Source organism: Chanos chanos, chromosome 4 (genome assembly GCF_902362185.1).
Source record: "Chanos chanos chromosome 4, fChaCha1.1, whole genome shotgun sequence".
NCBI lineage: Eukaryota > Metazoa > Chordata > Actinopteri > Gonorynchiformes > Chanidae > Chanos > Chanos chanos.
This window is the reverse complement of record NC_044498.1, coordinates 41,902,726-41,919,597: the sequence shown is the minus strand read 5'-3', so window position 1 is coordinate 41,919,597 and position 16,872 is coordinate 41,902,726. Positions and strand designations below refer to the sequence as shown.

Sequence of the window (16,872 nt, the reverse complement as noted above, 5' to 3'; positions counted from 1 at the left end):
ACACAGCAAGTCCCCAGTGGACCTCATTCAAGCTCTGGTATCTGACGCTCATCAAGAGGTAAGTGAAAGCCTCATATCTACATCTGTAACATTTTGTATGAAATCAGTTGTGTACTGCAGATGCTTACAATAGATATGGTAGTGTGACTTTTTTCCCTGCGTAACTGAAATAATGCCTAAAATCTTTCACCATTTTTTTGTTCGGAATATATACATATTTTTATTTAGAATATATGCTCTCTAGAAGCATATGAACATTTTTATGTGCCTTGACTAACAGGGCATTAAGACTTAGCTAAAGGCATTTAATTTGTAAAGCATAGGTAAAGAAGGTGATCCATTATGAGATAATTTCTTGGATGTTTAACTGAACATCGAGTATTAATGTAAAATGCCAATGTGTTTACCTTTCTGTTCTGTAGTGGATAATTCACCTGGTCAAGTCTACAGAAATGTAATTCCCTTCCACGATGGACTTGCAAATATTAATTGAGTCTTATCAGGTTGTGAGCATCCAAAACAAAACAAAACAAAAAAATTTTACCTAAATTTATTTATTTACAGAAGGACCTATAAGAATAACCTCCTGAACCATACGGAATAACCAGAATAACTGGAAACTAAATCTTAAGATTAATCTGTGTTACTGGCTGCTCTCTCTCTTTTTCTGGTCAGTTGTGTCATTGCCCTCTTGCACAGTTCACAAGAGAACTGACTGAAAGTGCTGTGAGGCAGAGGGAACTGGCTCATTCACACTCTGAAAAGGAGAACAGACAAAGAGATGCATCAATCATAGTTTTCAACCAAATAATGGTTTTCACTGGCAAAGTCTTGCTTCTTTAAGAAGGGAGACATATTTTGATTGTGTGTTTTTCTGCATTTTATTGCAATCAGTCTTGCAAATAGTTATATTTTTAATATATTTGGGCCTCTAAAATCAATTGTGAAAGACATTGCACTCTTGTTTTAGATTTGTTTCGGATCTGTTTCACTTGTCTCAGATATACAAGTATGTCACAGCTATCTAATCATGCCTTTCAATTTTATTTCACAGAGAATTTTGTCAAACTACGCAATGAAGATGCATCAGTTTCTACCTCTCATCCTGTTCTCCTGTCTCACAATGAGTGTGGCAAATCGCGTATACGTTCATCCCTTTTACCTCTTTAGCCATAAAAATATCAGCTGTGAAGTCATCCAAACTGAGGATCCTAAACCCCTGGAAACCATCTCACTGACTCCTCTCCAGGACGGCACTGAACCAGACCCTCGGCCCAATACAGCCACCGAGGAGTTGCAGAACATCACACAGAGGACTGCTGTTCTTGCAGAGTTACAGAACTTTCTTGGCCTACGGATGTATGAGAAGCTTAGTGGCAAGCAGCAGGATGCCAACATACTGTTTTCACCCTACAATGCCTTTGGTACTTTGGTGACGCTTTATCTTGGAGCCTCCAAGAACACCGCTGTATCCTACCAGAAGCTTCTAGGGCTGAACAGAGATTCTGGGAGGCCAGACTGTGTGTACCTCATTGATGGATACACAGTACTACGCACACTCCAGGCCATCAACTCTCTCATTGACGGACCGAGAGATGAGTTGACCACCCTCGTATGGACCTTTGTGAGTAGTGATGCTGACCTGTCCAAAAAATTTGTGCGAGGAACACAAGAGTTCTCTGATTCCTCCTATACCCGGGCTGTTGACTTCGCTCAGCCTGAGGACGCTGAAGCACAGGTCAATTCCTTTATCCAAAGGACATCGGACAGCAAGCCCACGCAACTGTTCAAGGACATCAGTAAAACCACCAACCTTTTGTTTGCTAGTTCAGTGCATTTCAAAGGTGAGTGATATTGCATCACTTGACATAAGACAGTGGTCCCCCTTCTTCTAATTAGAAAATAAAAAACTTGGTATAACTGTGCTTCATTAGATACTTTGGAAGTAGTTTATGTACTCTCAGTGCCCTGCTATGTTGACATTTTAATGACCAGTCACTTTTCACAGGTAATTGGAGGACTGCCTTCCAGCCTGAGGCAACTTCCATGCAGGAGTTTAAAACTGATGAAAAGTCCACAGTGAAGGTTCCTATGATGACTCACACAGGACACTATATGTATCTGGATGACGAAGGCAGAAAGTGCACTGTAGTTAAACTTGGCCTGAGCAAACGGACCTACATGCTGTTGGTGCTGCCTCATGAGGGAGCAAGCTTGCAAGACATTGAGAAGCAACAGTTGACTGCTGAGGTCATTTCAAAATGGTACCAGCATCTTAAGGAGAGGTAGGTCTATCACATATAGTGAGCTATGAACAACATGTATCTATATTGTATTCACTGGCAATAAGAACTTGATGTGTAGAAGTGGCAACGAGCAACAAAAAACATCTCACACAAAAGCACTTAAGATTTTTTCATGGCAGTTTATCATTATCTACATGTGCAGAGATGTGAGATACTATAGGACATAGGACCTGATTTCTAAGTAATGCTGAAGCTGAAACAAATTATTTTTATAAAGCTGTCATCTGCAACAAATCTATCAGAATTGATGGGACTAGAGTCCAAGGTCTAAACCAATAACTTCTCAATAGTTGACAGTTCTCCTGTTGCGATGATTTGGACCCAGTACATTTGTGTGTGCGTGTGTGTGTGTGTGGCTTTCACAGATACCTGGAACTGTCTCTACCCAAATTCTCACTGACTGCTGTGACTGACTTGAAAGCTGTGCTTTCTGATTTGCTTGTCGAGTCATATTTGCTTGGCTCAGATGCTGACTTCCAGGAACTCAGCAGTAAAGAAAACTTCACAGTTGATAAGGTAAAATTCCCTCTGGAGACAGACACTAACAGCAATCAATTTTGTGTAAAAGCATTAACCTTTGCTTTGACCCAAATGTAGACACTTTTTGTCTACTCTGAGCTTTTTTTCTTCTTTTTTTTTTGGCCACAGTATTAGAATCAATCATTACCAACTTTGGTTTGGCTATATTTTCATCCCATACGTAAAAAGCTTAAAGTAATGGGATAAATACAGAACAAAAAAATTGAAGAAAAGGACTGTGCTTTGCATAATTTCAGTCTATGCTTATATTTAACAGGTGCTCAACAAAGTGGTGTTCGAGATGTCAGAAGAGGGATCTGAGGCCCAAAACAAGACCCAGGAAGCAGGAGTTCCACTAAAAGTCACCGTGGACAAGCCTTTCTTTTTTGCCATTGTGGAAGGCAACTCCAATGCCATATTAATGTTAGGAAAAATCATCAACCCAACTCTTTAAGAAATCCATCTAAATCTTTCAGAAATGTTTCGGTATGTCAGCGCCTGTGATAAGAATGAATGACGTTCATCAGACGTAACACAGCATTAACAGCACAATTTATCTTCTGTTCAAACAAGCGAATATGTATGCCATCAGGTGACAAAACAGTGGCATTTCCAATGGCGGCAGTTGAGATGGTGTATCTGATGTCATACATTTTTCAGGTTTCAGTGCATTCATTCCACAACTCCTTTTATGATTTTTTTTTACTAGGAATCAAGTATTGTATACATGAGGCATGTGTTTGTGTCTAGAGGTAAGATATTACCGGATCCATCTTGACTATGTAGGCGTGTTGTAATAAGACATGTTTTTAGTGTCAGGATATAGGAGCAAACAGAGTAAGTTACCAGTCATTTGTTTTGCTCCTTCCCTGCAGGTTGTACATGCATTGCTGTAGTATTAATGTCTCAACGCAGTTTCTAAATGTCCTTAGAAAAGAGTTGTTGCAAAGTCCTAAACTTGTATATTTTTATTGTAGTTACATCTTCTTTTTGTAAAAAAAAACATTCATTATTAGCAGCACAGAATTATTTGAATAAAACTTCTTTCATCACATTTTTGAATGTCTTCTTTTATGACCAGTTTAATGTAATATGTGACAAAACTACAGTGGTACATCTAAAATTTTTGCAGGAGGGTTCTTAATTTCTTGCTAGGATCCAACATGTAAGTAGACCCTTGACATGTACTAATACCGCAGGTCAGTGAACTCTGACAAAGATTTTGCAAGGCTTACTTTGTAACAAATTAACTCCTGGACGACAACCAGAATTTCCTCTTGAATCCAAACATTTTATTGTAAAAGCTGCATTTGTCATTTTAAACATTCTCATAAAGAATCTTTATCAGTATGAAAAAAGGGTAATTACAAAAGCCATGTTATTACTTTGTTCAGACAAACCATTCTTCATGTCCAGTTATGGAAATGGTACACTTAGTGTTACTTTATACCCTGCTAACTCAGATATCTGTTATGCAACTAAGTAAATTCTGGAATATATACCTCAGATAATCCTGAGGTTCTCAGTAGTCTAGTGGTTTTAACAAATTCAGTTTCAGTGGTGTCCTCATCAAGCTTAAAGATACTTTAAGGACACTTCAGTCCAACGTGGAATAGGCCAGTGCTAGTCCATGTAATTTTGTTATTTTAAAGTTATTACTTTATCGTTACTTACATTAGAATACTTTAGGATTGGAATTGTTAGACTGAAAGTCTCTGCTTAAAAACCTCTACATAATCCCCAGCTGCATTTTAAAGTGGAAAAACAATGAACTATGCCTTTTGATAAGAATATTCTTCAAAAGCTAGAACTCCCCATGGGTCAGGCAGTTTGTCTGAGAGACAGCCGCCGTGGTTTAGGATGCTGCCTGCTCCGCTGAGGCTGCATCTCGGGCCTCGTGGACCAGGTCCAGAAGAGATGAGAACATGCTGATGTCACTCGGTTGCAGGCCCATCTTCTTAATCTGGGTAAAAAAGGTAAACACAGCATACTGGTGGTTAAAAATCTCAAATAAATTCTGATTGAGTCACAGGGTTGATCGCAACAGTTGATAAATTGAATCTGGAAGAACTCGGCTGATGTTAAAATTAACACTGTGACTCTCTAGGAAGATGGTTGCCGACACTTTCCTTCAATGCAGTAATTTCTTCTTGTTTAACACTCAGTGTACTAGTTCCAGATGAGATACACAGAGAAAACCAAAGGAACTAGCGAGCAACTATACTCTGCTATACTCATTTATACTGCATTAGTTGTGTTCATTATAACAAAGTTGTTGAATGTCTAGGATTTTCAAATCTCACAGTACCTGCTCTCCAAGATATTCCACATCCAGAGCCAACTGCAGGCGAATTTTGCTGTCGTCGGAAGGGCCGGCATTGCTGCCTGTTGTATTGGCCGTGGTAGTCTTCCTCGCCTGTTTCAACCTCTTTAAACTCTCTTCCATTTTCTTCACTGAGCTCAGCACGTCCGATATGGTCTCATAGTACCTGTCCAAAGCAAAGGCTTCATGTAGTAGACAAGAGACTCTGGCCAAGATACCATTATTTACATTCCACACGAGGTGTACTTATAAAATGACCTTAGAAAGTATGTGCTGTGCTAACAGACGTACACCAACTAAATTTGATGGCAATGTCACTTTTACCACTGCAATAAATCACACAATGCATTTTCAGTTCAGTCATTGTGAGAGCTGAGTCAAGTACCTGTGGGTACAATCCGAGAGGGTTACACGTAGCCATTCATGGATGATTGACGGTTTCACTGTGTCTTTTGAGTCATTGACTAACTGATGAAGAGGCTGCAGAGCGTTATCCATGTACGCCGAGGCCCTGGAGGGCACCTCCTATCAGTTGGACGAAGCCATTATGGCGGAAAGAACATACATTTAACAAATGTATTTTGAGCTCTTTAATACCTTTTCTCTAAACTGGTGTAGGTAACCGATACTTCATTAACAACACTAAAATAAATCTCACAAATTAAACCTTTTCTTCAGCAGGACTGACACCCTTTTCAGTTTGAAACGCATTCCAGATATGGTCATAATGAGTTGACACTTAAAGTATCGGTAAAGATAAAACATTTAGTGGGCAATATTATGAATTATTAACTTAGTACTCTCATGCTGTACTAATACCATAATTATTTCCCATCTGTGAAGTTAATAATAAAAATGGGCCTAATTCACCAATACCTTCCTAATTTTTTTTTTTAATTTGTTCCTGAGAAAGGTCCTGGGAAAAAGTCTTTGTCAGATTCATGACGTGTTCTTTGCTCTTATAGTGATGAATCCCATTGTCCTCGTAAATTGTTCCTAATTAGCATAGATAAACACCACACCAATTCCCATAAAAGGGCGTGAGACTGCAAGGCTGTGTGAACACATAAATCTATAGAAGCCCGTTTCAGCCACATTAAAAAAATAAGTGAATTTATTTCTCGGAATTTCGACTTTATTTCCCGGAATTCCGACTTTATTTCTCACAAGCTCACAAGTTCTTTTCTAACAACCAACAAGTAGCTTGAGCCATCACTTCCACTTCTGCTTTAATGGTTCAATGCAACACACGTACAGTAGCAGACAGGAGGGAAGGCTACAATGGCTGTGTCTGCTCTGTCCAGGTATTTTGATATTTATCTATATGTAAAAGTAAAACTGACTTATTCTCACACACCTGCTTCACAACCTGTCTAGTTTCAGATGGGATAAGCCGTAAGTAGTGTATGTAAAATTACTGCTCACTTATCACAATCTCCATCAACTGTTATATTTTCATGATGCTCTTTTTGTTCATTGTATAAAAGTATAAATAAATATGTACTACATTCTCAAGTGTTACAGGAAGTGTTAGTGTAGCATTTATTTATTTTAAAAGACCATAATGCTTTGTAAAATAATGAAAGTAATTATTAAAAAATATTATAAATGATAAAAATATTATTGTAATTTAAATTCTATAATATTATACAACTGCAGAATTGAAGAAGAAAATGCAATAAACAATTATTTTGCACAAACTGCTGAATTGAAGAAAACTGCATAAGTGAGTTTTAAGAAGAAATTTCTTCTTAAGAACATTTGGTGAATAAGACCCATTGTTATTTTCACTGTCAAAGTTCCTATGAAGCATGAGATGTCACTTTAAACTTGCAAAATGACTCACCTTATTAGTTCTCCGGTAAAGTCTTGGTACTTCCGAGGCATTCTTCAGAAAACGGCAACTCCTCTCTGTCAAATGCTGAGTCATCCGGCTGTTCAGTGTGGGAATGCAACCAGACAGAGAGGCCCTGGAGTCTTCTAAGGCATCTGGCATTAAGTTAGAGAGAGGAACAAAAGTTAGAGACAATAAACCACCGTGCACGCAACAAGTTCAAGATACTAGGTCGGTTTTTAGTGAGGAAGGCAAAACAAATGTGGCCTATTAAATAATGATGACTTTTGTTTAACTCGTCAGTGTACTAATCTTTACTGCTCCATGCAAGGTTCAGAAGTCACACACCTGAAATGATAACAAAATTTTTGAAACCAATGGCTTCAAGTCTCTCTGTGACGATCTTGGAGAGCTCTGGAATCTGCAACCATAAAAAGAGCGCAAGATTTTCTCTTTGTAATTACAGAAAGGGATAAGTCTAAACTTTACATCTTCAAACAAAGCAGATTAGCAAGTGTTGTTTACTGTGTATAATCTCCCAAAATTCATTTCAGTGTTATTCTGTATCCATTATCACCTACAATGTCACAATTAGCCTACGTGTGGGAGGGCGCTATTTTCATGAACTTTTCCTGTGCTTATATCTACTGCAGTGAATACTGATTTATATGAACATTCAAAAAGTGATTACACTATACAAATACTGTATGAGTTCATTTAATCCAGGCTTTTACTGTTTGTGAATAGACAGATACACTAACCATAGGCATTTATTGTTCAGAGCCTTCACAACAGATGTCATGTTATGAATGCTAGTCAAAGTAGTGTGAACGCCACAGAGACAAAACACACAATCCTACAAAACATGCAAAACCTTTGGACACAGCCCATTTGATTTGTCACTGACCAAAGTAGAATTTAACACTAAAACTGCCAGACTCTCCTCTCTGTTTATCAACAACAAACGAGGCTTATAGGAATCACAACAAATTTATACATCCACTGTGTGTTTAGCAGCCTAAACAGAATATGCTTTGCATTCCTGCACAAACTGTGACACAGTGTGAAACTGTGACTATACTTCAGAATTTTTTTTGTAGATTGATTATTCAAAGCATCGAATAGCATATGATTATGACATTAGTGAACGCCGTGGGTAACATATTCTGTAGAGAGAACTAGGTAGACAGGTAGAATATAGCTGTTACTGAGCATTTAATATTTCAAACATAAAATCAACAACACCTTCAAAGATCAGCTAGCTTTACAGTAAAACATTCCACCACAGTCCAAATACTGTCAGAATAAATATTTGCTTTCTTTTTCCATGCAAATGTATTTAATCACATTTACTTTCATTAAATCACTCAAAATATGACTGCTTTCTCAAACATCCAGCAAGGAGTCCACACTAGTACCTGCTCCTGCAGTTTGTCTAGGTCGGCTACTATGAAGACCAGCTGCTTAGTGGACAGGGCCGTCGGGCCCCCACTCTCGCTGTCGGCATCCTGAGATGTGCGGCTAGACGTGGATGACGCAGAGCTGGGAAGAGGCCTCACAGGGTCTTTAGGGACCTCAATGGGAGTAGTTTTGGTCAGAACCTATTGCAAAACAGTGGGTGAGGAGTGTCCATCATGACATTAGTTACAACTGAATGAAAATAATTTATATTTTGCAGATTTGTTTTCTCTGCTTTCACTAGGTAGCCTACTTTACACAATTAATTTCATATTCACTTGTGTATGGTTTGTGCTACTCAAGTAAACATTTGTATCAAAATGACTGTTTGTATCAAACAGTACATTCAACAATATTAGGTCAACTGATTTTTAACTTATTAAAGGAACGGAAAATTAAAAATCTTGTATACAAGTGATATATATATATAAATAGTCACTACCAAGGTAATACTACAACTGATTACACATGGATGTCTGAAAATTGGCAAATCAAACTAACCTACTTTAGGTTGTCACTATTTTTTTTTAAACTGCCAAGTTCAAATGAGCCCAGTCACATAGCCTGCCATGCTGGAGTCCTATCAGGTTCAGAGATAGAAGAGCTCTCACCTCAGTCAGAAATTTGGTGTAACGTGAGAAGAGCTGTAGTGTGAGTTTCCAGAAGCGATGTGCCAGAGGTGGCAAGTAAATTCTCTCTGCCCAGGATCTGCACACACAGCTCCACAACACCTGAGACACCTGCAGGTGGTAGAGACTTCCAGCTGTATGGCAGGAGAACATAGTGAATATTCAATAACAAAAAATACTGCAGTGGTAAACATTCAGTTCACCATATTATAATGGTGTATAATGATAGTAAATCTGAAAAATCTCATCTGGATCTCAGATAAGACAGATATATTGACATTAATACATGCCTGTGGGAGATACTGGTTATCATGTTCAACCCACATTTTGGTCCAACAACATACTGACCTGGTGCTGCTTCTAAACCATCTGCAATGGCACCCTCTAGGCTCCCAGCAATTTCTTTGTACCTGAATAAAAAACAAAGAAAGAGATGTTGAGTAGGATAAGTACAGGGGTTTAAAATAATGGACTTGTTACTATATCTATGTACCTTTTCATGCTTTTTAGAGTAGTCTGAATTAATAATACTTCTACACTGCAGGACTGTCATCAAGCAAGCAGCTTTCAAGCGACTTCAAACCTGTGCTGCACACCATAAACCACATGAACTGTGATAAAAGCGGCTCTGTTTAGTAAAGTCAGTATTCATGGTACTTATTTTCTACGCTTGTGTCTTATCTAATTTGACCATGTTAAAGAGCAGCCAATCACAATCTCAATTCATGTTCATGTCATTCACCACTGAGTAAAGCTACTGTCAATCTCAGCCATTCATCAAGTGTGAAGAGAAAACAATAAGCCTAGTAATACACTATATAACAATGGAATGTAGTCTGCAGACTACATTACTGGCAGTTGGTCATCTTCCAAAAAGAAGCTATACTTTGGTACTATGAACAGAGCTTTCGGGCAACATTTTAAAATATGGGAAATATTTTGTCTGACAGATAACAATCGTGTATCAATAGTATAAAATGTTACCTTCGATATAAATAATCAGTTTAGCAGATGGATTCTGGAAAACTGACAGATACAGATATTTAACTGTACTTTCAATAGTGTCTTGAAATGGTATTTTCATTTTTTGGACTCTTTGCAAAGTTTCTAAAGAGAGAACAACAAAGCACTGAATCTAAACTGGAAAGGGACTTTTTCACTAAAGGGGCTACTGTACCTTAGGTAATCTTAACTTTCCTCAGTTTAAATGAGGACAGACGTATGCTTTAAATCATAAAATTCCAGCAAATAATATCATCTTATTTTACATATGTGTGGCTTACTTTTAAATATTACATAATGAACATGCTGAAAACATTCATAGGATTCCCAATTGTCAGTTCACGTTTCTTAAAGCACATAACGGGACAATTGCAGGACTTCCGATAAATTTGGAAACCCATTAGAGTCAGTTCAATACAATGTCTGTTCCCTTAGTAGAGTGTTCCATCTGTGTTCTAAAGTGCAATTAGCAAACATGAAAGGCACATGATTAGGACAGTGTGGGTGACTATTGATTTCTCTGCAGTGAGGCACAAACAGGAAAAAAACAACCCAGTTCTATAAGCCTTGGAAAGTCAAAATTACTGTAGTCTGAAGATGAAATGTCAAAGTACAACAACTTTACATATACCAGGAAAAGCGATTTTTGTTCAGTGTTAAAGAGGCAGAAGTTCTTTGTTCAGATATCAAGTGCTGAGAACTAATGATTCATACAAGGTAAAAAAGTCCATGAAAGCTGAAGCCCTGTAAAGTTTGACTTTATATTGTGAAATGTGCCGTGGTGAATATTTACTCAAAGCAGGGCACAAGCAGTTCAATGTCATACTGACAACACACCAATCGATTATGTTGCTCCGTGACCACATCTGTTTAAACTAATTTCAGGAAAAATACAACATTTTGGTCCACAGGAAATTTCCTACTGCAATGCACATGAGTCACTGTTAGAGACAACACAGACCAAATGTGACAGAAACACAGAACTTGTGCTGAATAGAGAGTCATCTGAGTGCATCCCTTGCTGGCCTATTGGCAATTTTGGCAATATTCAAATTAACAAAGAATGTTAATCATACAATAACATATGATGTGATTTTTGCATGATAGCCTGTGTTTTAGGGCTTTAATGAAGATGAACAACTGTAGGTTACTATCCTTGACCTGGTGTTGTAGAGCATAAAAATACAACAGGTCATTACAAAACAGATGATATATTGCAATCTCATACATCCTTACTGAGACCACTATATAAAAGTTACACTAACAATGTAGTGTGACTAGGCGTGACCTTAGTCAATTATCATACAATGTCAGCATATGCAAAACAACTTTTCTCTCCTTTTGAATCTACTTTTCTGAAGGAATTCAAAAAGTTTTACAGAGGAGTATGGCCAGGCTCTATAATTAGAACAAAAGTTTGTTAAAATTGCAGCGCTGTAGGACCTAGGTTTCCTGTTTTGTCTCTCTGCAGTGGTTTTGGACCAGTTTTTCAAATCATAAGCCGAAGTCAACACCAATTACGTATTACACAGACAACAAATACTAAGACTTTGCCCGAGTCCTGTTGACTCACCGGAGCTGGAAATAGACAGGGAGATTCCATTTGTTGTGGAAACTTTGGTAGGCTGGATGTGCACGCAGTCGCTTGACACTGGCCTGTGAACCACACTGCTTCTCAAATTTCCTCACAAAATCCATGCTGATAATGTACCTCTACAACAAAGAGCACGCATGTACAGTCAGCAACGAAGGGTTCATTTAACAATGTGCGGTTTGCAGGACAAAAGTAACCTTTCTATAATAATGTAAAAATAATCTGCTTTTTGGAATCAATTATCGCACCAGAAAAGAGGCTATGCTCAAAAGACACCTGGAGTTAGCATCATTAATCACACTTGGTACATGTTGACATCAGATATGCAAAAATAATGGAAATTTAGCAAGTAGTTTGGGGATGTGGGTCATTATATCTCAAATCACACACCATGACATCCACTGTCTCAGACTGCTCTCAAGTGATTTGCATATTTAGAGACAGATAAGATATGCATGATAAGATATGCCTTTTAGAGACAGATAAGTTATGCCTTTTGTGAAAATGATATGTGATATGAGAAAATTACAGCAGTTACAATAGAGTGATCTAAAGTGCGTGTAAAATGGAAAATTTGATCATGTGGAAATCACAATTATTATAATATACATAAATACGGTGTATACACATCCATATAAATACATATATACATAGAGAGAGAGAGAGAGAGAGAGAGAGAGAGATACATGTGTGTGTAAAACAACAAAAAATAGTTTACAACATTCAGTTTATCTCAAACTCCTCCCTGACAATGAATAAATGGTTAAACTCCCATGGAACCCAAACATCCCACCCCGACACACAATATGTAACATCAGTTCTCTGAGATGATCAAATAGAGTGAATCTGGAGAGTGGTGTGAGGATAACGACTTATTTCTCTGTGCTGGTGGAGAAAAAGGCCAATGCAATACCATCTTCTACTGAGAATACATACAGAAAGGTTGAACAAACAGTTCTGCAAGCCATAGCTTAATACAACCTAATATCCACATTCCGACATTAGAATGTTTTAAAGAAGTTAAAAGGCGAAACTTCAGAAAGCGAGTTTTGTACCTCATAAAAAGCATCAGGGTTTCCGGGATTGAAAAGAGAGGGAATCCTTTCCTCCACGGCTTTGATGATCTCAGGCCACACTGAATTCACCAGGAAATCATATCCAGGAACAATGTCTGCTTTGTCACTTAAAACAAAGCAGATACATGTAAATGAGGACTGCATTATGTACACTATGTATATCTCATAAAATCAAATAAGAAGCCATCCCTGTACATCTAGTAATGATCGCATATGTACAGTACATATACAAATGTTAAAACTATTTGTTTTTGCTAGAAAGTTCTTGTCAGCTCATTGCCAGCTGGTTTTTACACAAAAAAGATGTCAAATCTGTAAATGATGTAAATAAATAAAATTATTAACACTGAATGCATTAACTGACTGAATGTGGGTTGACTATAACCGTGGAACAAGAATCACATGATCTTTAACTGGTATTTTCTAACTCATCCTAGTGCTTCATATATAAAAAGCTGAGGCAGTTAACAGAACACACCTGGAAATAGTGCCTCCAGTTACTTCTCTGAGTAACCTACAGTGATGAGGCACAAACTCCAGCAGTTTGGCATACATTATCTGCAGACCATTGGGGCTAGACTTGACAAACTGTTCAACAATAATCTGAAAAGAAATTTAAAAAAATAACATGTTACAACAAAAAATAAATACTCTTCCGCTATGACGATCATTAAGTTACATATTAAGTCAACTGAAATTTACTCATTTGTATTTAAATGATACAGAGGATCCGTGATACAGAATGTGCCAAATAAAGATTTCACCAGTAGGTAGTAAATACGAAAATTTTATGTGTTCTTCATAGGACAATAAGCAGACAGAAAAAAAAAAGTACTTAAAAAGGAGGGTAACGATATTAAGTTGGACTGGACTTGCCCAAATTATAACAATTCGTACCTCATCCATGTATGGTTTCACTAGGACTTGTCCCACTAGCGCCTCAGCATCTCTGGTCTTGTCTATGGTGGCATATGTGCGTAAACAATGCCGCACCATGTCCACGTTAGATGTCTGTAGGCCCTGAATCAACAGCCCCTCCAGTGACTGCTGGAGCATAGCAGTGATCCCTGCTATACGCTGGAACATTTTCGCTGGATCATTTTATATCCGATCAAACAATCTACAACTATATTGTCATTAATTTTTCAATTATAGCAGGATAGTATAACGAAAGTTTGGCGAAACCAAAGTTACATCTACTTAGAAAAGCCTGAGTGAGGACAGGATAGGCTATGATGCATTTAAAGTACACAGACAGAGTCAAACTAAATCACAAGCACAATGATATAGGGGGTTAAACGACCACCAGTTACTGGAGACACTTGAGAGTTCAAACTGGACCATACTGTAAACAGTCCTTTAAATTTCTGAGACAGTGTGAGCTGTAACTAAAACTTACCGGTCGCACTTTATCCAGCAGTGGCATGCCTCTGCTCTGGACTGCATGGAACTGAAGCTGGTTAAACTCAGTGGCAATCCGCTCCAGAATCTGTCCAGCTAGGAGAGGGCTTGAGAACAAGATTAGATATTACTTTAGGTCAGATATGCAGACCATGGGAAACTATTGGGCAATGCATATGAGTTTCTTCCCCCAGGCCATCAGAACACTAAATGCAGCCCATACTGGACTCCGCATATATATATATATATATATATATATATATATATATATATACACACACATACATACACGTATACACACACACACACACACACAGGCACCACCCTGTATTCCACAATCATCCCCAATCATGGTATCTCAGTCATTTTTCCTGCAGTGTGGTATAATTGTGGTATAATATATTCTGACCTAACTGTCCATGTAGCTTTTTCCTTTCTTGTTTAAGTAGTTTTTTTAAATTATAAGTTTCTTATTGTTAGTTTTGCACACTGCTGCCGACCATCATTTCATGGCTACTGCACATTGTACCTTGGCAGGTGACAAATAAAACTTTGAAACTTGAACTACATTTTTTTTTCTTTAGACTCAAGAAAATGTTTAACATTTAAGATGTCTGTAAGAACATTAAAAAAATCTCTCCACAAAGTTTTTTTTAAAATATACAGTCTTTCAGACATTTAAAAACAAAACAGTTAGAAGTATGTCCAAAGATGAGGTCTTTGCCACATTGATATCATATAAGCACACAGGCTGAATGCATGTAGTTTGTATTTTCTTATCCATTGCACTAACAATTACATTTTTAGCAAAGCATGATATGCTCTCCAGGCACACTCATTGAGATTTGTTGCACACACATATAGGATAAAATACAAAGAGAACCTGACGAGTCTACCCAAAAAAACAATAACAGTACTGCTCAGCATCCTCTGTCTACACCAGAAAGCCTTGACTGGGTCATAGTAAATTTACCTGCTTATCTCTAGAGATGTTGTGTCTTTCGAACTTTGTGAGTGGAGAATTTTCTCGATCTTCTCCACTGATCGGACAACTTGGATGAGTCTCATGACACACATCTGTTTCAAGAGACGAAACAGACGGTTAGTACGGAGGATAAAACTGGCACAACATGGAGTACATCTGTCATAAAAGTACACTTTGACATCAGCTCTTTCAGTTCAGAGAATCTTCATAAAACTACTTGGCTTTGAGAATACCATAATTTGAAACCCAAACATTATTGACAGGACAAAAGAAAACACAAACCTTCTTCTTTTGGATGTCATCTTGCTTGGACAATCGCGTGTCTATGGCTTGAATAACTTCATTTACAGCCGACCTCAGGCTCTGTTCAACAGAGTAAAACATGTTGCGATACACAAAGAGCTTGACAAGGTGACGATTTATCAAATGAATTGAGGCAGCATTGCGTTACTGGTTTTAAGCTCAGAGAGAAAGATTCGTACATTCTGGAGCACATAGCTTTCATTTAAGTGAACATTTTACCAGAACTTCTTCTCGTAGTTGTCCCAGTGGAAGAGAGAGCTGATTAAGGGCTTTATCCATTCCAACCTAAAGGAAACAAACACACAAATGTGGTTTACGCACTAAGGAAAATGACATTTAAGTGACAGATTTGACTTACATCAGAGTGCTTTAAATGCAAAGTGTATATGAACCTCACAGAACCACAGTTTTCAGCTTATGTATGACGGTGTCTATATACATTACATTTGTTAAGGCCAGAGTATAGACAAACACATACAAATACAGACAAAGCAAATCACTATTGCATCCTGGATATACACACTATCATGCTTTCCTCTTTTTAACATGAGTGTCGATACATGTAACCTGAGGAAACCCAAGACCTGCGTAGAATATGAAAGGAACCGCTTGTGACATTTAGGACAACAATGCTTACAAGATTTGTAGAAAGGTTGACAAAATCAGCATAGTCTTTATTGATGAGCTCAACCATGGCAGATTTGAGCAGTTTATAATACTGCTCCAGATCCTCTCGCATCTCTTCCAACTGAACACGCTTCCTGCACTCGGCCACAAACTTATCAACGTCGAAATCATCCTGTAGAGGGATAACACACGAAGTCCAATAAAATGTCAGTCCACTGTTGTCCAGATATAACGAACAACTGTGAGCCCTACATGGATTAATATTACTGCATTAAAGCCAAGACTCATGATATTGATGGTGCTTATTATCAGTTTTGGCTCATCTCACTCTATTCTGATCCACATGCTTCAATGAACAGTCTGGTTGTGCAGATATTTGTATCCAATTAAAATCGGAATGCATGGCAGTTTCGCACTGAGACAACGACCAAAAGAATGTCAGATTGCTGACAGTCCTCGGACATGATTCATGCAACTGGGCGACTCAAACTCTTGTTTGTGAATACACTAAAAACGAAGCCACTCTGGCAACATCAAGCAGCTGGTAACAGGTAACGTTACTGAGTTTGCCTTTTACCTTCATAAATTCGTCCTTGTCAAAACACAATGAATCCGGTCCTTTTGGAAGGTTCATCTTTCCTTTGTCAGCTGACGCTCTAAATATAAACAAAATGCGTGATTGTTAAAGTAAAGACACATTCACTATATTTCCTTAAGAATTACGAATGACAGAGAGTCCAGTCCCAATTACGCTTCCGCAAACATGGCACTCACCAACGAGCAAGAGAATATCATCAACAGTGTAAAATTACAAT

General features: G+C 37.9%; 2 protein-coding genes across 2 annotated transcripts; one reads left to right on the top strand and one right to left on the bottom strand.

Annotated features, from left to right (window-relative positions):
* Position 1: 1 nt before the first annotated feature.
* agt (angiotensinogen) lies at positions 2 to 3,879 on the top strand. The gene is made up of 5 exons (XM_030771844.1): positions 2 to 58; positions 1,055 to 1,844; positions 2,009 to 2,285; positions 2,672 to 2,822; positions 3,103 to 3,879. The coding sequence occupies exons 2-5, from the start codon at positions 1,076 to 1,078 to the stop codon at positions 3,277 to 3,279; spliced, it is 1,374 nt and encodes a 457-aa protein (XP_030627704.1). The 5' UTR covers positions 2 to 58; positions 1,055 to 1,075; the 3' UTR covers positions 3,280 to 3,879.
* Positions 3,880 to 3,918: 39 nt separating this feature from the next.
* cog2 (component of oligomeric golgi complex 2) lies at positions 3,919 to 16,809 on the bottom strand. The gene is made up of 18 exons (XM_030771843.1): positions 16,635 to 16,809; positions 16,068 to 16,229; positions 15,650 to 15,715; positions 15,410 to 15,490; positions 15,116 to 15,219; positions 14,141 to 14,249; positions 13,639 to 13,818; positions 13,220 to 13,344; positions 12,721 to 12,847; positions 11,645 to 11,784; positions 9,418 to 9,479; positions 9,052 to 9,203; positions 8,401 to 8,583; positions 7,331 to 7,403; positions 6,995 to 7,137; positions 5,534 to 5,673; positions 5,134 to 5,314; positions 3,919 to 4,788 (listed from the first exon to the last, which is right to left on the bottom strand). Exons 1-18 carry the CDS (start codon positions 16,689 to 16,691, stop codon positions 4,681 to 4,683), a joined length of 2,193 nt encoding a protein of 730 aa, XP_030627703.1. The 5' UTR covers positions 16,692 to 16,809; the 3' UTR covers positions 3,919 to 4,680.
* Between the last annotated feature and the right edge of the window lie 63 nt (positions 16,810 to 16,872).